General features: G+C 37.5%; 1 protein-coding gene across 1 annotated transcript in view; it reads left to right on the top strand.

Annotated features, from left to right (window-relative positions):
- Positions 1-2512: 2512 nt before the first annotated feature.
- LGR5 (leucine-rich repeat containing G protein-coupled receptor 5) overlaps positions 2513-22608 on the top strand; it is a 52146-nt gene continuing 32050 nt past the window's right edge. Inside the window, exons 1-3 of the mRNA XM_009997717.1 lie at positions 2513-2604; positions 16812-16883; positions 18470-18541. Coding sequence (XP_009996019.1) covers positions 2543-2604; positions 16812-16883; positions 18470-18541 — 206 coding nt within the window. The 5' untranslated portion in view covers positions 2513-2542. The remainder of the gene's footprint in view (positions 2605-16811; positions 16884-18469; positions 18542-22608) is intronic.

Genomic DNA, 22608 nt, shown 5'->3' with positions numbered 1-22608 from the left:
GTTTGGAAAGACGTTATTAAGCAAATTTGTAAACAAGTTCTGTTAGCTCCACCCTCCCTGAAGTCTTTTTTTAAAGTTATGTAGGCCTGGCATTTAAGGACATGGTTTTGTGGTGAACTTGGTAGGGTTAGCTTAATGGTTGGATTCAGTGATCTTAAGGGTCTTTTCCAAACTAAACAATTCTATGAAATATGCATAGGTAATGTTTAGTAATTCTGTTGCCCCAAAACATCTTTGTACGTTATATTCCAAGAGAAGAACAGTCTTGAAAAAAAGGAGCCTAACAGAATGAGGTTATTTAACTGTTAGGTTTAAAAAAAATTAGCAACTGCTGCAGTGTAGACTAGGAAAAATAAGAGGTTCTCCTCCATCATATGATGTGGAGCACATACTTTACCACATGAGTAAAGGCCAAAAAGGGCACTGGGACGTTTGAATTTACTCTTGATAAATCCACCTCTGGGGTCTAAATATGTTTTTAAGATAAGTGCGTGTATTGTTGATTCTCTCATTGTGCACCAAAGCACATAATGAAAGCCTACTTCTTTTATTCTGATGCTCTTAAGATATTAGGGCCTGATCTGTAGATTGCTTGTGACTCGTGCCCTCATGGGGTCCTGCAGGTGATACAGGCAGACAAGTGCTGCCTACTCCGAACAGAAATTCATATGATAGAAGAACAGTCTTCAGGTTTCCCTGATTCGCCAGAGCTCTGGTTAATGCTGGTTTTGTAGAATGCCCTAAGTATATGTCTATTTGAAGATTAATCCCTCCCATCTTCCACCAAGGCTGGCATTTTAAGTCTAAAATGTGCTTTGGTATGGTTTACAAAAAGCCGTTAAGAGATACTGAAAATTTCATGCTCAAAATGATATTGTTAAAATATTTGGTTTATCTTAATATTCAGTAGCATATTATTCACTACCTGGATGAGTTTTTTGCCAGATAAATCCATGCTTTTGTTCCTTTGCCAGAATAAATCCTTTGAGCCTTTATCAAAGTGAAAGGGTAAGAACCTACTAAACAGTATGAAAGAACTAGGTGATAAAGTATTACAGTGAAGAATGAATTGAATAAGTACACTGTTCTCAAATTATACCTTGATTTTGAAGTGAATGCAGAGACTTTACCTAGCAGTGATTTGATAATTGTTGTAAAGTATTAACACATTTCCTTTATTTCAAAATCTCTACGTGAAGTATGTTTTTAAATTACACATTTTAAAATTCAACAAAAGATCAAACATGGAAATTAACTGTGCTGACTAAAAGCATATATTCTCTAATGTGAAACAGACTGTGAGTAATAAGAACTAGATGGGATAGGAATAGGATGCCTACCCACCAAAGTACAGATAACTTACTTACCTTCTAAGCTCTCACCAGCTGGAAGAAATAAAGTTATCTAAATTCTACCCAAAGTAGCTGGAAACTATAAGCACGGCTACAAAGATATGTATGTGTATATATATATATATATATTTATATATGTACATTGAAATAATGGGGAGTTTTAAATTATCACATAATGCTTACATAAAATATGCAGGTCTCTGCATATTGAATACATGCATATTTATTTTAACAGTCTACAGGAATTTTGATGTATCTGCCACACAGAATTTTATTATGCAATTTGTTTACAGTTTTTGTAGTTAATGCAAAGCAATTATAATGGTACCATGGGGCATGTGGAAGACAATGGAAAACAATTTAAAAGCATGTTAAGAATAAAAAGGTATATGAAATTTAGTCTGAAACATAGCTTGAATGAGCTGTGACAGAGCTGATATGGCTGGTTGTTTCCTGTGCCAGGAACTACTGTGGAACCCCAGCAGGAAGTGTGCTACAGAGCAGGATCACATTACACCCTCGTTTTATGGTTCATTTCACTTATTTAATGCAATTTGAGAACCTGCAAAAAAAAAGAGGACTGTAAAAAAAGGATGTTTATTATTTGAAAATATGTAATTTCTTTGACTCAAGAAAGTTGGGTTTGGGGGACACCTGATGTGCCTAACGTGAGGCAAGGCAAATCAGTACCACCACGCAGCAGGTTGTACCACAAAAGCAAAACGTTCCACCTTCATGAAATGTAAAGAAAGATGCAGATGGTTTGTATCTGTGCACTTTTGCCTGTCTGCTTTAGTCAACCAAGTGTGTTACGGTGCTACAACAACAAAGATCGTAGTAGTTTTCCTTTACTACTCCAAGTGAATTTTAATACAGTACAGCGGTTTATTAAAATTATGTAGACTAAAAGGGTTGTTTAGTGTTCCAGCTGATTTATAGAGCGTGATAAAACATTCCAAAACCTTTGGAAAGAAGGAACATGCTACAGCCTGTATTTGGTTTGACAAAGCTGTGTTCATACAAAAGAAGAATGTTTAATGTGCTAACTAGATAATGATTCATCAATTCTGGCAGAGGAACTAATTTTTGTTAGTCTAGTACTTAAAAATCTGTGGAATGAACAGCTGGATACCACAGTTGTGGCGTGCCATATTAAGTCTCTGTCTGTTTTCTCCTACAGTGATCTCAGTATGAACAACATTACTAAGCTGCCCTCAAACCCTGTGCACAACCTCCGCTTCCTGGAAGAGCTGTAAGTATCATTGTATCCTTGATGGGCATAGTCAGCACTAGACACATTCCTGTGTTTGTCTCTCATACTTACTGTGGGAACCAGATAAAACAGTGCAGGAAAGCTATCAGCCTGACACTTTTGGCACATGCGGAAACACTTAGCTGAAAAAAAACCAATTGCTTGTGATTCTGGAAATGAACTTATAAAAGAGTTACCATGAGGCTACAACTTCTCTAAGCAGAGACAGAGCCAAACAAATTAAAATTTTTAAACAAGGGCTGTTTAAGAGAGCTGGATTGCTATTTGGAAATAGTTAAGCAGCAGGATATTAAAAGTTTGAATACTGGCTCATGTTTATTATAATCACAAGTAAAGCTATAATCAAAACCAAAACCTGCTGCCTCGTTCTGCCTGTGTCAAGGACAATTGAGTCCACATTTTATAGTATCAAGACTTCTTGTCCTAATCATTCTTAATTATTGTTTCCTTACTCTTGAATTCAGCATCCCTGAAGGCTGACTGCAAAATCCAGAATCCTGCAAAAAGCTTAGTTACGCTATCTAGTGCATTCACTGAGGGGAAAAAGTACACGGCGAAAACTAGCTAATCAAGCACAACATCAAAAGAGAAATGCTGGTTTGAAGTGATGGTGACTAACCAAAAGTGAAAAGTATTGTGCATTCATGAGACCTGAATTTGGCAGTGACCCCAGTTTTAATGGCCCGGGTTTAAATTTTAGGATCTGAGGAGTGATGGAGACTCTGTAACTGATGCACCATAGATCTTGTGGGAAAAATCTGGCACCTGCATTTGTATGAGTGCCTCTAAAAATTGATTAAAAGAATTGTCTGGGTATCCAGCCTCTTATGAAACGTGGTTTATGAACTTTTAAAAGTGAAAACATCCATTTTTTATTGCACATTTAGCTGCTCACACACCATAAAACCCACATAAGATAAGCAAAGTTATGGTGCTGCCCTTCTTACAAAGACATGGTGTATTTTAAACTAGGAAATGTGTACAGTGCTCTGCAATTTAGGTGGGTATTGCACTGACAACATTTGGTGTCCTTGCTAAAGCTCATTTGAATTTTGCCACCTGGTCTTTCCACCTGGCATCAATGAAAAAATAAGGAATTAAAACCATTCTGTAACACTAACTTTGAACAATACTCTATTTGCAAGCAGATATTCCTTTCCTGTCTTACTTTTATTACTGGTAGAATTTGTATTTAGAAAACATTCTTTCTTTTAATTCTCTCTTCTTTCTTCTCCTTGGTTATCATTATCTGTATTGCTGTTGGTGCAACTTTCAAATAACATACAGTCAAGGACATAACAAGGAGAGGTGTCACACATGAAGCCTTAACAGTATTAAGTGCATATCAAGCGAGTCATGCCACAAACACCCTGCTTGCAGATTTTTGCATCATAGAATCATGGGATGCCATGTTGGAAGGGCCCTCAAGGACCATCTGACCCAACCTTTTTAGGTACTACTGTAGTTTATATGAGATGGCTCAGCACCCTGTCAAGCTGAGACTGTCCAACACGAGGGAATCTACCACTTCCTTTGGGAAACTATTCCAATGTTTGATTGTCCTTGTGTTCATGTTTGCTGATCCAGTCACCTGTCAACTGTAGTAAACCTACTAATCTCTAGCCATTAAAGAAAAGAAGAAAAACAAAAGTTTGTGCTTTTCCTGGAAGGAAATTCTAATACTTTAAGCCAAGTTACCTTCACTCTTTTGGTCCAAAGCTAGATGACCCAAATAGTGAGACTTACGTCACTGCTTAAGAAACTGCTGAGCAATCTACTTCATCCTCCTAATCAATACCTTTGAAAGTATTCTTACCTCATTCTTGTGTTAGGCCTGCTTTTTCCACTGGAAATATGAAACCATTATCCTTATAACCCTCTGTTCCAAATGAAGTAATTCCAGTCCTTCATTGCCAGTAGTATCAGAAGAATATTTCTCTAGTTTGTTTTACATATACACAGTCAGCTACTCTGTTAATTTCCATTTCTCAACAATTGTGATGCTGTTTTGTGCAACCCCTCCAGTTTGTATTCACTTATCAAGTAAGCATAGAAAACTGAAGCCTTTGAAGAGGTAAGGCAACTGGTTACCCCATCTTAATGCAGATTCAGACCTGTTGTGCTGAGAGATTCTTCAGTGTTTAGAGGCATATAAAACAACTCAGTCTAGTATTACAGAAAAAAAAAAAAAGGAAAAAAAAAAAAAGGTATAGACAGAGGAGCGGGAGAGAGAGAGGGAACCAGGTAGCCAGTTTTTAATCAGAGGGTAACAGCCATTGTAGTTCCCATGATCCCATATGTTCATTTCTGAGTTGCGATTGTACATATGAAAATAATCTTGTCCATCCAGGCATTGCTACGTAATTTTTATTCCCAGTTTACCTGAGAAATCTGTGGGGGTTTTATGTGACTCATTTAAAGGAGACTATTGCAAAATAGAACTTGGCCCCTAATGCAGACCACTGTAAAAATAAGATTTTACAAGATGTTTACACCAAAGCAATGTTTCCATAAAATTAAAATACATCTTAGAAATGTCTGTCTGCTCTTTGAAATACAACAGCAGGAGCTTAAAATGCATTTTTTATGGCTTTTTAGAGTTGCAAAAAGTGCTACTAATCCCCTTATTAGAGGTCTGGTTCAAATATCTGATAAAAGCTAACGATTGATCCACTGAGTTTTAGCTTGGATGTTATGTCCTAGATGTGTGGTTTGGCAATACCGGTAAGTCGTTACCCCAAAAGAACTGAGATTTTATGAAGACAGTTAAAGCAATTGTTTGGACTCCAATGCAAGAATGTCTAAGCCAGCTCTGTTCAGCTAGTTCTGACCTTCTAGGCTGAATCTGAGCCACTCTTCCAGCCAAAGTTAGACACCTCTGCAAGCAGCATTCTTGTAATCCTGATGATCATGCCTGGTATTTATCCTTAACCAAAGACTTTGATCACTGAAGTGCAACATATTGAAGCTCTGCTGAATTTCTGAGGTGTGTGTTCCTCTAAAAATTTTGGAAAACATTTTAGTACTCTGAAAACTGAACTCTTCTAGCTCCCAAAAAGGTTGGTTTTGAGCAAGATCTTCTGTTTGAGAAAATTATGGACCTTTCAGGCTTCATTTTCTCGAAAGTGTATCTGATGGAACTCCCACCAAGAAAGAAATATGCTTCAGCTGCTTGATTATCAGCAAGTTGCTCTGCATAAACTTGTACAACACTATTAAGTCAAATTCTTCATTATTAATTCAAAATAACTGCAGATATTTATCAGTATGACTGAGTCCAAGACTCCATCTCATGTGGAGTGTTTCTACATATGTGTCATTCTACAACACACGTAGAATGCCCATATTAGTAAAACATTAAATTAGAGTGATGCATGAAGAAAAGGCTTTTTTTAAAAGTGTGAAGAAATATCTAGGGTGGAACACTTAGGAGTTTAAAGTCATCTGCATCTAAGTGTAGACGTACCATTTTGTGATTAGGATCACTTCAAAGTACTGCCTGAAACTGTTTTATTTTATAAATTAATGTCTCTATGAAGAGTGAGGAAGAAAGCCAATAATAATTTAAAACTATTTGAATCAGACCTAACTACAAATACTGCCAACTAGATAGATCTCAATACATAATATATATGCATATGCATGGATATATGCACACACGCTCACACATGCACATATATATCAGGCTTTTATTTTAATTTTAAACACGGGAAATTGCTCCAGATAAGAGAGAAGTCCAAGTGATTTTTAGCACATTGCTATTTTTCAGCAACTTAAAAATAGGTATTTTAGTAAAACAGCAACAAAGGACTGTTTTGTTACAGTTATTTCACCTACAGCCTAAGACAGTTCCAAATAACTTCCATGTCACAAAATTAAGCAATGAAACTACCTTAAGGTAATTGCAACCTACATACAGGTACAAGAAAATTTACTGACACCCATGTTATTTCCTAAAATAACCCTGAAGTGAATTAAATATATGTTCAAAGTTTTTCAGATTGATCATGGATTACTAAAGCAGTTACTAAGGCCTTTAAGAGCACATTTTACTACAACACTGAATCCCAGAATTACAGATACAATATAAAACAAACATATTATATTAATCTCACCATGATTTGTGAGCAAATCCCTTTACACTGCAGAAGTGGTCAAGAGGCTGCTGTGTACATGAAAATGAAGTCCTAAATTATCAGGCACAATCCATTACCATCTGTTCTTATTTATTGTTTTCCTTTTTCTTCTCTCTCTGCTCTTTCTGCCTACAAAGAGGTTTTCAAAGCTGTTAATGGGAAATAGGTGTTCTTTTCCCCACTGACTTTGAGGGGTGGGACTGAGCTCTCTTGTTATTTACATCTTTGAAAACTGTGAGAAAACTATCTCCTGGGGTCTTGTACAGTCTTTATTTTTCTGCTGGTGCAGGCACATTGTGGCTAGCACTGAGAACTGATTCTGTACCTTTTATTATCATGTAAGCTAGTAGAAAACATGAAAGTGCTGCAGCCATAGTACAGAACTCTTTGGAGAAAGTGGGGGAATCTTGTCATTTATTACTTCAATAGTCTTTGGACAGGATGCTTAAATACTAAATTTTTTTCCAAAGATCAATCTGTGTTGATGTAAAATCCTCCAAGGCAAAAAAAAAAAGTAAAAATACCTGCAGGTGGCATGCACAACAAAAGTAAAAACAGAGTATCATCTAGTGGTCTTGAACTGTCCACACATGCTGCCTTCTGATGTTACCAGTTTTACAGTTCTTGCACAGCAGGTGTAAGTGGAGCTCTTCCTGGTGGAAATTGGCTTGTGCCACGTCTGTCAGCTGAAGTTTCAAGAACTTTCAGTGCTACATGACTTACAATCCCATAGGTAATTTCAAAGCTGCAGACAATCCAACACGTAAATTGTGGTTTCAGTTTCTTCACATAAATTGTGAATTTGTTTTATTCACTTCATACCTGCCAACACATCGAGGCGATCTGTTCAGATTGTGCCACTGTGTTCTGTAGGTGGCATTTGTCAGTGAGAGGTACCTGTCACCAGCCAGGCAAGTGGCCTGTGGCACGTTGTAAATTCTGGTGCTGCGGCACAGACTTTGTTGGTAACTCAGAGCTGTGGCTCCCCAGCTTTCCTTTAATACAGCCAGGGAGGCACTCAGATTCCAGACAGAGGGAAGTGTACCGGTCATCTTGAAATTAACCATATATTGGTAAAAACAGTGACAAGATGTTTATGTAATTTATCTGTTGGAAGCAATTAGGATAGTTTTCTCCCTTCATTTTTGCATACACAGTTTGATTTACTAGAAAAGGACAAACCCAAATGCAGAAGATTCCTACTGTAGAAGATAACAAATTGGAACTTCTTTCACATTCACAAAACAAGGGCCATGATGTTCTGAAGCTGTCAGTGCCTTTGTTGTTGTCCCTTTGATGCCACCAAAGTGAGTAACAACAAAGAACTCGCCCATGTGGATGTGTCAGCCTGGCACCCTCCAAACAGCCCTTTTTGCTCTCTTATCAAGAATGACAAGATGAGGAAAAAAACAAAAAAGAGAAACAACAGAGCAAATGCCTTACTAAATTAGAGCTGCTTGTATTGCTTGTTGAATGGCTTGTGCTGACAGACAATTATTCTCGAAATGTTAATGCAAATTGCGTGGAGCAACCTTGACAGTGGAGCTGCTGTGCATGTGTGGTGTAAAGGACAGAAAGGGAGAAGATGAAGGAAGGAAGATAAAAGAGAAGTTAAAATAGTCAGACATGCAGGCAGGCAGAAACAATAAATGTTCTAGGTCGATATCTAAGAAACCTTGTTAGTGCTGCTGCGTTGCTCTTACGGAGCAGGTATGAAAGTTTATTTTTGGTTTGTAGCTTGTAAATGCTTTCTGGAACTTGTAATTTATTATCCAGCAATATTCATTAAGAACTAGTTTAGAATATCAAAAAAAGTCATAGGAAGACTTTTTTGTGTTATATGATCAATACAGATAGTGAAATTATACTTAATTAAACTACAGTGAAATGGTGCTTTATTAAACTTGTTCTATGTCTGTAAGATCCTGAGGCAGGATTTTTATTTAAGTCTTACACATTCTGTACTGCAGGAGCAAGTAGGCAGAAATAATTTCCATTTTTTGCCAGTAGAAGTTCAGCCTGTTTGCAGACTGCTTGATTTCTTTGCAGCGAACACTTCTGATGCCCACACTGTTCTATTTTCCACTCTCTTAGGAATATGGGTTATGAATTCAGCCAATATCACATTTATATCTAATACGTTCACAAGCTCAGAAAAAAACCAGCTTCATCTCTCTAAGTTGCTTTTTTGCGTTTCCAAGCAGGAGTAGCAGTAATTTCTTCAGTAATTATTTGTTTTTTCTTCATTGTACCACTTTTAGAGAATGGTAGTAACCTGGAAACTTGGATCTACACAATCTGTGTTCTTTGCCTGTCATACAGGAAAGGCAAAACACATTTTTCATAATTGATAGTCTGATCATGGTGTGTTGTACAGGTATACACTTCAGCCAATTCCTGATATTAATTATTACTGTCATTAATTCTTACCCTTTCTGGTTATACTGGCACTACTGGGATGAAACCAAAGCCAGCATCCGGAGTGTAAATGACCTTGGAAGACCAAGCCTAGGAAGTGTAATGTGCATGATCCACTATTTGTTGCTCCATCTTGCTGTAACATTTAAACACTTAAAGAGGAATTTTAACAATTTTAAGGTTGTTCGGGGAGTAGTGATTTGGCAACAATTCTTCAAACATAGAAGTGAAGATATGTCTCTTATTGATTGTCTCCTTGGGATCTGCTGCTGGCAATCGGCATGGGATTTCCTGGCTGACGTTGGAGTACTTCCTGACAGTTGTCCTTGCTGGGATCCAAAGGCAGGTACCTGGCTGCCTGCTTAGCAGAAGGGCCCTGTTGGAGTCTTCTGGAAGGGCTGACAGCAAACGAGCTTGTTCTCAGCACTGGCTGTGGACAGCTTCAGAAAAGGAGAGACGAGTTGTCTTTAGCAGTTACTGGATCACATTCATGCCAGGTGCAAGAGGAGTCTCTGCCTTTTATAAGTGGAGAAAGAAATAGTACATTTTAGGCCATATCCTTAACTGACAAAAATCTATGATCTGCTTTATCAAAGCCAGCTTGAGATCAAATACAAACTGATTTCATTCCAACTGCTTGAGGTCAGTTGGAGTTATTCCAGTTCACACCCTATGAGAATTTGGCACATGCATTTAAAAAGGCCCTAAAGCAAGAGCAGACTGTGTTATATTTGAATTTCCAGCTAATCTGCACGCAGCAATAAATATAATATACAGCACAATTACAACTTAGACACTCCCTTCCCCTTTTTAAAGAAAGGAAAATATCTTTACATTTTCGTCTTTGATCTCTCTGAGCATCAAATTTTTTAATATACCATTTAACCAACATTTCTTTTTATATAACTGTAATGATTATAGTTTTAATTAACATGACAGATTGAAATATAAAAAGATAATTAAAAACCAGAGTAACATTTAAATCCTAGTCTAACAAAGTAATTCCTCAAAAACATTTTGAAATATATATGTTGATATGGTCCATTAATTAAATAAGAATTAGCACAGTAATTAATCAGCCATTATTTACTACATTTCTATTGCATTGGCCCAAGAATAATCACTAAAAATGATCAAATTTAACTCTTTTCTTGACATTTTAGTTGACTTTAGGTCAGTGCTTGATGAGTATCCATATTGTCAAATCTATTTTGATGTAAAAAGCAAGAACATTTCATGCTACCTATTTATAGATGTACATGTAAGCTGAAGAAAAATTATAGTCACAGAAATGTGTAAGTTATATGTATTTCAATAGTTGGACTAAGGAGATGTGTAGTTGTGTGCTTGTGGATCTTTGATTGACTGGAAGCAAAACTGATGAAAAAGATTCAAGATTGTTAATTCTTCCTTGAGCAGAGGCAAATTTTTATATCCACACCCAGTTGTTTCGGAAATGCATATTTTCCTGTTATACTTCCATATTGTTCTTCTACAGACAGCAATTTTGTTGGAAATTGAGATGATAGTTTTAGGATTAGTGCTATTGGTACAGCTTCTCAAAGAACAGGTAAATTACTGGCAGATGTAATACTGAGGTAGTATGCAAATGAGAGTCATATTTCTACTTGTGTCAGCACAAAATTTTCCACAGACATCAATGAGACTAAGATTTCACCGCGGATCTTTATCAGTTATTCAGGACAATTACGGCAGTTGGAGAGGTGGATCAGGCTTTTAAGACAGAAGTTTCAAATTACAAAAGAGAAGTACTTATCTGTACTCAAGGTATAAAAGACACAATCCAGGACTACTTTGATTTTAATGGAATTTTCTACATGGCATACTAGTATTTTAGCACCAAATTCAGGAAGGTGAATACCACATGGCAGCAGAACTGTCCCAGCTGGTGGGGTTTTTCACTGTCTTGGGCTTTCTGTACTTCCAATTTCTATTCACAAAAGCAAATACTTTTTTCACCAGTCTCTAGGTTCTTCTATAGAATTCCTTTTCAATTCTCTGTCTGGAGAGTTTGTTAGCAGTAGTATATAATGGAGCAAATCAGGAAAGAAACATCCCTTTTCCAAGAAAACAGACAAATACAAAACTGACTGAATTGCTATATCATTGATGTTAATCTATTCATCTTTAAACTTAAATATCTATATGAAAAGCCTAATTCATTATAGCATTCTCTTAGCATGTGTAGTCATTCTCATTCCTTAAATAAAATCAGCAAACCAGTTGGTGAACAGAAGCAAAATGCACAGTCAAAGGGACTTCAAGGCAAGAGAGTCATTCACGGATGCTTTGTAAAAATCCTCAATATCTTTGCACAGTTGAAGGATGATTTCAGATAGCACTCACAATTACATTCTATATAGGATACTGCAGCAGATGTGGGCTGATTAAATATAATGCAACACAAGTGATGCAATGATATATAGCCTAATCTGTATCAAAGGGCATGTGTTGGCACTGGTCTAGAAACACTGAGTCAGTCTGGAATTGCTGTTTAAATTTATTGGCATAAGAGGACTCCAGTATGTTTATCATAAACTTGGGTGTAATGAAGTCCTACTTAAACTATACCTGTTCTGAAACAGAATTGCAATTTTTCCCTGGGTTTTAACTTCTTAATAGTGGACCTTGACTCCTTTTACACTGCATATTCCTGTCGCATGTTGAGCCACAACCAAGATCCAAAATACTGTTTATTCTCCTGCATTTCAGCACCTTGCAAGATCTGATCAGTAACTTGTTCCAGAAAATTCCATTGCATTAATCCTGTTAGAACATGGTGTGAATATTAATTAATGTGAACGTATGCTTTTTCCCAAGGAGACTGTATCTTCCTTCATGTCCTTTCTATAGGTTTAATACTACTAGATTTTGACATACACTTTGCAGGTGCTTGTTCAGCATTTGCTGGACTAGGTCTTACTCGAACAAAGAAGGAAAGCAGCCACTACCCCTATCATACTGTTACTGTCTGCTCCAGACAGTGAGAAGAAGCTGGGTTAGATTTGCCACAGTTTTTCTTTCCACAGCTAGTAGAGACATGCTTTCTTTTTTAAATGCCAGCTTGTTAGATGTAGAGAGAAAACTTCTTAGTGTTTCAAGTTCAACTTCCATCCCAGCAGGTAATGAGGAAACCCTTGTTACCAGGCAGGGCTTGTCCTGATGCACAAAACATCCACACATAAAGCAGGTTTGAGTTGGTGAAGAAAAAATATTCTACTAGAAGCTTAAAGAAATAGTTGACTGTGCACAGTCACAACTTTATTTGCTTCTTTACAAGAAAGGAAGCTTTTCTTTTCAGACATGAGCAACAAAGAGTTTTGTGGGTTTCTCAATTGTTGTGTTGTCTTTGGGAATATTCTCCTGACTTGGTGATCACCATTTCTCAGAACTATGACACTGCAGGAGAAGTCAGAATACATCAAAAGGGTGAACAGATGGGGAACATTCAAAGGAGAGCCCAGACACACCTTTTCTTAGATCCAACCATAGGCCATGAACCTGACCTGCAGCTATTCCGACAATGATCAGAGATTGCCAGGTGGGCTGAGCTGCACTGAAAGATATTTTAGAAATTGCTGAAGGAGATAACACACTTTTCTTTCAGATCATTAATTTTAGAGCTTTTTGAAATAAGCACGCAGTGTTATAAAAATTTAGCCTATGCTTAAGCCAAAAGTATCCTGCTATTTTGACTCCAACAGTGGCAAGAAGCAGGTAGTAAGAGAAACATGTGGTAACACTTTCTCATAAACTTTTCCAGCCTCCATTAATTTGCAAAATTATATGAAGCAGCACAAGTAAAATCTAGTTCTAAAATAATATAGCTAAAAAGATATGACCCAAAATCAGTAATGTTATGTAGCTGTGATTGATTTTTTTTCTTAAAGAGATGTGATACATTTGAGCCTGAATGTACTCCCAGAGACATTTGTAAAATAATGTCAGAAATGCTGGAAATAATAGAAATTACTTCTAAAAACTGAAATTAGAAGTTGTTCAAACAATAGAAGCCAGCCATTTGGTTCAATAGATGCTATAAGCCAGGTAGTTAAGTCCTGCTCTCAGAAACCATTAACAAAGTGCCGAACTATAGAGACACATAATATGTCCTCGTCTGTTTTGGAAAATCTGTATTTATCCATCCAGACTGAAATCACTACCCAGAATCCACCCGAAGTTCAGTAGAGTGCTGGGCTTCCCTCAAATGATTTAGGGTAATGGAAAATAAAATCCCCAATGTGGAAAGGAGTAAACCCTGATAGATACTTGATAGGTACTGTAGTGTCAACAAGGGGATTAATTTTCCCCGATGCCAAAACTGAGAAGAGAAACACAGTAATAACAGGAAAAACCCACAAGGAAGGCTTTAAAAATGGTCAGAAACAGATAAGCCAAACTTAATGAGCTTTTCAGTATGCCTTAAAAGACTGGTGTGCTAAATTTTATCCAATAACATTGAAAGAATTAGACAACAATCAAAATTAATAATATTTTGTGGATTTTGACCAAATACCGCAATGCTGGGTAATTCCAAAGGGCTGGGATGATGCTACTGTTGTGCCAAGTCTTCAGAAGTGGTCTCATGGAGCATCTTGGGAATAGATAGGTGGTTTACCTGAAGTTGGTTCCACAGAAAATCATTAAGAGGGTCTAATGAGAAAGGACTTAATAGCGTAACAAAAGATCAGACATCAATACATAGAAAATAGTTGTTGCCAGATGTCTGCCTTTTCTGATACTGTCATTTTGATTTGTGAGAGAACTACATGGACAGACATGCTGGCATTTGTGATACATTTGATGTAGCCTCTACTGAAATACGTAGGGCTATACATGATGGGTGTGCTTTTAATGTGTGGTTTCATGTGTCTGAAGTGTTTGTACAAGACATATTTAGTAATTGAGAAGTTGTGATCTAAAAGGAAAAGAAGCAGAATATTAAAAAGAATAATAATAATTACATCTCAGTTTAACAGTGCAGGTCACTGAACAGCTCAGGAGCATGGCTTAGTAAGCCTCACTTACATCTGTCTGTCAGTTTTGGATATTCCTCTAAAAGGTGCTGGATCTGGGGCCATGCGGAGGGGTCAGGTGCTTAGAGTGGTATGTTATGGGTGGTCAGATCATCCAAATGGACCTTACAGTCAGAATGACAAGAGTTTATTATGGCAAATTTTCCCTTGAAGACGGTTTGACAGAAAACTAGACCAGCAAAGGAAACAGGGAAGAAAGTTACATGGAGAAGTTTCAGCCATCCGAGACAAGTTCAAATAGAGCCCAATGCCAAACATTAAGGCTTACCACAGTAAGCCATGATGATGCTCTGAAGCTGGGAAAAGTGAGTATTACACACTGAAAAAAAACTTGTAAGCTGTGTAGTGTCCCAGTTAAATTGCCACAGTCCTGCATTTGCAACAGGGAGGAGCATGCTTGGTAGTTGCCAGAGTTCTTCTCCAAGAGCTCTTAAACAGGTCTGCTTTTCTCAGCTAGCCCATTTTATGAAGAGTTCAAACAGGTGGTGTGTAGCACGTAGCACGTTTGGCAGTTTCCATTGCGACCATTGTGAAAATTGCCAGGACACAGTAATTCTTAGGAAGGGGTGGTGGCCTGACAGACCAAATGAGTTCAGTTCTCTGCTCTTTATCAAGTTTATTCTGTATGACACTCAAAGCGGTAACTTACAGCTGTAGGTGAAAACCTGAATACCTGCTCCTACTGTTTTTTTGCAGTAAAGTTTTGCAGGCTTCTCACTTTTTGGTTCGTGCCAGGCTCATGTCCAGAGTCATGTCCAGTCACATCAGTAAAATAACAGAGAAAAAGTGTGCTGTGGGGTCTTTAGTCTTTCCAAAAAGCATATCATAAACTGAGATCAGCAGGTCCTGAGCCTCTGGTAGCCTGTGATCCACAAATGGCATTTACTTTGAGGGACCCAGTCTGGTGTGTCTAACCCAACTCACACCTGCTTGATCCAGCAACAACTCAAAAGCAATTGCTATTTTCATTTAAAATGAAAGCTGAAGCTGGAGAAGCCCTTCACACAACTGAAAAATAAAAAATAAAAAATTGACTCAGCCTTAGTGTGCCTCACCTGGGAGTAAGAGTGAGCCAGGTTTGGTTCACTCATCAGCCTGCAGGAATTCAGGTGCATGTGCCCAATTCTCAGATGTCTGAACATCAGAGCCCAGTGAGAGACAAGCTCAGCAGCTCTGTCTGAAACTGAGTGCCTCTGCAGAGCACAATTAAGAGCACAATTTAATAGAGAGAGGAAGAGCCACTTGCTTGGAGTTAAAGATTACGTGGCTCAGCAGGTGTGTTTGTACAGGAAAGAGCCCTTTCCACAAACTGAAAATGCCTGAAGAGTCATTGGAGTTGGGATCTAGAATGTTTTCTTTCTTTATGGCCCATATTTTATTTTCTGTATGACGAAGATGTTGAAAGAGGAGGTGTGCACAGGACCCTACGGTTAGTTTGGGGCAACTAAACTCCAAAGGAAGACAAGGTGTAAGGGCTAGTCAGTGCTGGATCTGTGGGACTGCAGTCATAAGCACTTGGCCTTTTCTGTGAGCAGGATTGGCAACTCTGGTGCCTACTTCAGTGCTGTAGGTTCCAGTCTGGCAGCTTGGTACCTAAGGCATTTTCTGGATCTAGTCCTCTGGTCTCTCCTGAGGGGCCTGAGGCCAAATCAAATGTCAACTCTGTTATCCCATCAGCTGGTTTTGCTAGGTGTCTGCAGTTTTGGTGTGCAATGTCTTAGCTGATTGGAAATAGCAGTTCCACTTGGCTTAGCTTGGTCTGCAAATAGAAGAGGGTTGCATCATATCAGCCTGCATCTGTTGCCAGGAAAGAGAGGGCACCATGGCTCTACTGACTCAGAGGAACTTGACTGGGAATCTGATCCCTACCAGTCAGTTTTGCAGCTAGGGTGCAGGTATTATAGCACATTCATGCTGAGCTGAGATGTCAGGAGGGTAAATGCAAGATGTTCTTGAATTACACTGATGGGGAACACAGAAATGCCATTATTTCACATAATACATAAACTCTTTCCTAGGCATAAACCTTACATGATGCATGACAGTCTGCTCACAGAGTAAACTATGAATCAATCAGAATAGCAGGTTTATGTGTCATTATTTTAATATGAACTGTGGTCATCACTGTGTGGTTATATTCTAGTATTAGTGCAAATGAGTTTGATGTACAGAGACATCATACATTCACAATTCCAAAAGTGCATGCCTGTAAATCCAGTGATACTAGCTGTTGTCAGTATGTCTGTGTTTTAGTTACTGAGATTGTTCTAATCCTTAAAAAGAAGAATTTGATGTGCATTCTAGACCATTTGCAGTGAAATTATGTTTTTTCTCTGTGGTCCAGCTGTCGGTAAATCAACTGTACAGTTAAAGCCTTTTCCCCTCTTTTTTTTTTCCCCCGTTTTTTTTTTTTTCCTTTTAAAAGTGTATTAATGACAAAACAAGGCTCTTAAACTACTGCCTCTGGCATCAGTTGCTCAAACGTAGCTGTGTTGCACTTCTTAACAACCAAATTAATTCCACATGAAGAGAAAAATTGTTCACTCTTTTTCTTTTCCTTTTTCAAACTTTGCAGACGTCTTGCAGGAAATGGCTTGACATACATTCCTAAGGGAGCATTTGCTGGCCTTTTCAGTCTTAAAGTGCTGTAAGTAAACTGTGCGTTGTTTGATATATTTCTGATTTCCTAAATGCTCCAGGGAACTAATTAACCAGTGAAGTTTTGATCAAGTAAATTACATATTTTGATCAGCTCATTTTGAACAGTTCAGTTGAGTTGAAGATACATATGAATATCATTAAAACTTTGGTTTTTTCATATAGAAAATATCCTAAACACAAAGGTTGGAAAACATTAGTGGCATTCTAAAACCAACTTGCTCATCAAGTAGATACCTCTGTACTCAAAGGTAAAAATTGGTTTGGTTCATAGTTTCTTTAATTGTCTCAAAAGTTCTGATTTCAAGTTTAAAAATCAAGTGGACTTTTCATGATCTCACAAAACTGGGGATAAATTGCCTTTTCCTTTTCTTGAGAGCCAGGGGGAACACCATGTAATTTAAAATGCAGTTCCTGTTTCATATTTTGTTCTTAACATTGAAATTACTATAAGATAAATATGACAAAACCCTGTATTATTGTCAATAATAACACAGTACATATAGTTGCTAAAATTATTAGCAGGCTACATCTCAAAATACTTACACTAGTGGAGATCTTTGCCTATGTGAAGTTCATAGAAACTTTACTACTAGCAAGAATGCCAACCTCCTAGGCAGCATCAGGCCAAGCCAGATGCTACTGTAAGAGTATACAAAGCTCTACTGAAAAAATGCGTAAGTGGGAAAGAAGTATGAAGAGCTTCTCACTCCATCTACTCTTAAATGGGCCAGCTGTAGATCTTGTTAGCCTAAGGAGATGTAGGCCTGCCAAAAATGATTTCATTTACAGTGTCCCATTGAGTATGCCTCTTTTTGAAGGCAGCATGTACTACTTCAGTTTTACCCACATAGAATCCTTTTATGTATACAGAAGTTGGTCCAAACAAGCATATTAGGCTGTGTGAATGAAACCATATTCCAAGGGAGGAAAAGATTATTTTGGAATTAAGAATTACTTTTTCAATCTTTGCAAACTAAATGATGTGATATTTCAGAAAAGAGATTTGTCAGGTCATTGCTAACAACATTCCACTTGAGAAAGTTTAATTGGGAAAAATTCAGCAGTTTTTACAGAGATTATTCAAAGCCAATCATAAACTCCTCATACAGTTAAAAGTTTTGTTTGCCACAGTAGCCTTTTCCTGAGTAAGGATCTGAAGAGTAAATCCTTCACAGCTTTATCAGGATAAAGAAACTGAAGTACTTCAGAAAGAAAATGAAATCAGTACATGAGGATGACAGTTTGAGAATCATTGGAGGCAATTAGGAGCTCATGCCCTATCGAAAGCAAATCGGATTTATTCTGTTAACTTCCTCAGCTGCTTTGAAAATCTTCCTGAAAGCTGATGTGTAGCTGTTATCAAAACTATTGTTCTACAGGTATTTTTTTGCTTTAAAGAGACCTGGCATTTGACAGGGGCAGGGGAGTGGAGTATTTGTGTAGCTTTCCTTTCTTTGTAATCTTGAAGTAGAACCTGTAGAAAGGAGGTAGGTAAGCTTCTAAGAAAATCTGCCATAAAAGAGAATTATCTTTATTGTGCTGAATCTAGTTTTTGTGCTCCTCACAATGCAGGATGCTGCAGAATAACCAGCTACGGCAGGTTCCTACTGAAGCCCTCCAGAACTTGCGCAGCCTGCAGTCTCTGTGAGTATGCTTGATAAATCAACCTGTAACCTTGCATGGACAACAATAATATGTGATTACCTATTAATTGCCTGTTAACGTTACTTAACAATGTGCTGAACCAACTTTTTCTTTTAACTCTCTTTGAGCTACTTTTCAAGAGAATTATACTCTCAATTAAACATCAAAAGTGAAGAATTTCATTCCAGCAGCTTCTTCGCAGTGTTGTGAACTGGTTCAATGAGAAGACACTCCTTGCCCTGCAATGCTTTCTGTTTATCAAGAAGAATATTGTCCCTTGAGCACTGGTCTTCCCCATGGTTTCTTGTTAAGATTCTTACAGGGGAAAAGAAAGGAAGAATCTCAAAGTACTCCCTTGGGGTTTTTTTTCATTTGGTGTAATTTTTTTCCTTTTAAGTAGCATGGAGAACACTATTAACTCATGAAACAAAGTGTACTAGAGGATGATTAATTATATTCTGTGCTTCAGGCCGGTCTCTGTAGTCATAGTTCTTGACTGTGCCATGCTGACTTAGTCCATGAGCTTCAGTTTCAACAGAACTCCTGCCAGAACTGCTAGACCAGGAGTAAGGATTGGCTTCTTTGTGGTATGAATGAAATTATTTTGATGTGCTTCTGCCCCGTAACACAAGGATGATTGTACCAGGTTCTGCTAAAAGCTAACCTAGCCCAGTATCCACTCTTTAACAGCAGATGCCAGAGGAAAACGAGAAGGCCAGGCAAAGAATATAATAATAATCCTTTGGTAAAATGTCCCAGCTGCCAGAGTTTTGCACACAGGGGCTCACTGATCCTATTGTGGTTTCTTTGAATTTAATAGCTCTTAAAGCATTTTCTTCTCTGATTTTATACAATTGTTTTTTGTCAATTTAACACCCCTGATTTTCTGTGGCAGCATATCTGCTGATCAACTAGCCCTTTGTAGCATGGTGAAGTACCATCTGCTATTTACTTTATTATTTCCCACCACATTTGATGTCTCCTAAGTGCAGCATTAGGAGAAAGTGGATACAACAGTTCCTTGTTGATGTACGCCAGATTTTATAGACCTTTGCTGTATCTCCACCAGCCATGTTTTTCAGGTGTGGGTTGTTAGGATTGTTTCTCGTGGGAGCTATTCCCTTCCCCTGCTCATCCTTGTCATTCTTAGTGAACTTTTTCTCAGTTCTCATATATTTGATTTGAGATGAGTCAAGGAGGGATCAAACCTAAATGACATGTTTATAGCATTTGCACACCATGGATTTATAGAGGGGAAATATAGATGGTTTTTTGTTTGCTTTCCTACTGACCCCCCAAACTTTGTTTTACTTTTTTTTTTTTTACTGAACACTGAGCTGTTATTTCCATACTCATTGAAACTGCAGGACCTCTTTCTAGCAAGAATTTGTCGTGTAAAGTTTGAATTGCCTTTTTCCTAGGTGCCTCATTTGACACCTTTCTATGCCAAAATTCATCTGCTCTGTTCTTGTTCAGTCAATGGAGTATCATGAGTTCCTTCTACTGCACCTGCAGTTCACATTCTGCAACTGCTAGGTCACTCTTGCAGTCTCAACTCAGGGTGCAGTAAATACAGTATGTTCCTAAATTTTCTAAATTATCTTCTGAATTTTGGACATGCAGCATAAAATATCTAGATCATTGAAGATAGGCAAGCAGGTCCTTTGGACAGAGTGAAATACCTACTTTCTATTCTCTGTGCTTCAGTTGACCCCCTTTTATTTTCATGTAAGTACTTTGAAATAAAATTATTTTCCTAAAAAATTTCCAAGATCCAAATGTGGAAGTCAATATGGAAGTTCAAGTAACTGTCACCAAAAAAAGTTGCTGCAGTGGGTGCTGATCACCAGCATCACTGGTAAAAGTCTAACAGTGAGAAGGACAGAGTGAACATCTGTACCAAGCCATCCAGCCTGGTTAGACTTAAGATTTATAGGTTGAGAGATATACTGTGTTGAACATGCTGTCTTCTTTTTTTGTGTACAGCTAAGTTCCACCAGAAGGTTAATATCTTTTGTATGCATTCAATTCACCCAAAATCTGAAGAACAGAATTAATTGAATGAATTGATTTCCAGCAATATTACATCATCTGTGTATCCTGTACTACTGTGCAGACACACATTATACTGTATTAGCTCCCAGGTTCTTAGGTCCATCTTGGACAACATTTACTTCCTTAATATACAAAGCATTTGTTAAGGTTTCTAAAGGTGAAACAGCTTTAAGAATTAATTATCTTATAATTGTTATTTGGTGAGTGCCTTTCTTCTTTATTGACCAGACACAGACTGAAATATCTCAGCCATATACTTTTGAGGTTACAGTTCTTTCCTTTGATCTTTGAAAAAGTCATGAGAAAATGCTGGTCTAGTATATTAGATTTTCTTTCTGCTAAACAAACAAAAAAAATCTTGCTGAGATCACATCACTCTATACACATTCTGGACCAAAACACGATAAGCCAAGCAAACAAGAGTTCCTTTGTTGCACTTGAAAGAGACCGTTGAATTTTCAGCACAGTTTCTAAACAAAATGACAATCTCACTCAGACTTTGTGACAAATATTTTTTCCTTGGGTGAACAAGTTGAAGAAGGAAACTAAACATACTTCGTGCAATCTGTGTAAAGGACCAATATTTTGTGACAGCATTAAAGCAGAGGGAGAATAGAAGTGGTCAGTAGAAACCTTTAGACAGCTGTGAAGCAGACCCAAGATGGAGTGATAGGGGTTTGTACAGAAAAGCTGCTATCACCTGAAAGATGATCACCGGCAAGAGAGAGATCTCTTTGAGGAAAAGAAAACTATTATTCTTTTGTTTGCTTAAACTGGATTGTGCCTGTCAGATAAAGGTGTGCACAGATTCAATTTCTTGTTTCATACAGTCTAGGAATTTTCTGCTCACAAGGTGGTTCTTGCATTGGTTTCTAACTTACAATAGGAATTATTTCTTAAAACCTTTGAAATAGCAGGAGTCTTTTCAAGAGTGTAATTAAGAGGTTAAAAGCTTTCACAAAGGCAATTCCTCTAAGATAGCAACTTCTTGTGTTTATTATGTTTAACTATGCAGGTGGCATGGTTTCTGGAAGCCTCATTAACCCTTTGCTTTAGGTTAGTATAAATGCAAAAACCTGAAAACTGCTGCAGGGACTCAAATCTCTGCCTTCCGTGGGTTTGCTCAAGGAAGGCAGTGATGTAGAGGGGCAATCCATACTAACTGCATTGCAACCTTGATTAATATGAAGATTATTATGTTAAGATCATTTTTTATATATTTTAATGTAATTTTACACATCTATAACATATATAACATGGAAAATATATGGGTATATATGCAAACACGAGTTTTCCATGTTCATTCATAATGCAAATTCATCACAACTTTTTGCACAAGAAGGTATTTCTGGGCTATAGCTCTTCTTACTGTGTAGTTACAGGCTCAAAAATGACAGGATAGGTATCAATATTGATAGATACATAGTTTATGTTAAATGGCCTGTGGCACAAGGAAGAAAAACTGATGTATTTATTCCACTTTCTCATCCCAGTTGTAATATTGCTGGCATGTGGAATGGCATGACCAGTTTGAGTGATAAGTATTCATTAATTTCTTAAGGCTTGTCCTACCTCTAGAATAGATCAGTCTTCATCAGACAGCAGACATTCAATAAATGCTATAAAATGAGGAAAACAAACAAACAACAAAACCCTGGCACCTTCAACAGCAAAAATCTATGAGAACATCTTTATACTGTTGCCTGAAAACAAACAAGCAAACAAAGTATCTTTTTTTCTGTCACCAAAGAAAAAAAAAACTATTAAGTAATACTAAAATATAAATAAAATCTTCTCCAATTTTATTGAAGTCTTTGTAGTTCAGTAACAGTGACGTGCTACTTAGTTCAGCTACCAGAGCCTGGACAGTGATTGTGCAGGACTTTGGTTCCCTTTGTGGCAGAAGGATATAAGAAAGTAACCAGAGCACACTGATTTTCAGATGTTGTTTTGATCTTCAAGTTCAGCAGAAGGATATCTTCAGCTTATTATATGGGCTATATTTTTCCTCT

This window comes from Chaetura pelagica, unplaced genomic scaffold (genome assembly GCF_000747805.2).
Source record: "Chaetura pelagica isolate M959 unplaced genomic scaffold, ChaPel_1.0 scaffold314, whole genome shotgun sequence".
NCBI lineage: Eukaryota > Metazoa > Chordata > Aves > Apodiformes > Apodidae > Chaetura > Chaetura pelagica.
Note: the sequence above shows the minus strand (reverse complement) of the source record. Positions and strands in the feature narration are given on the sequence as shown.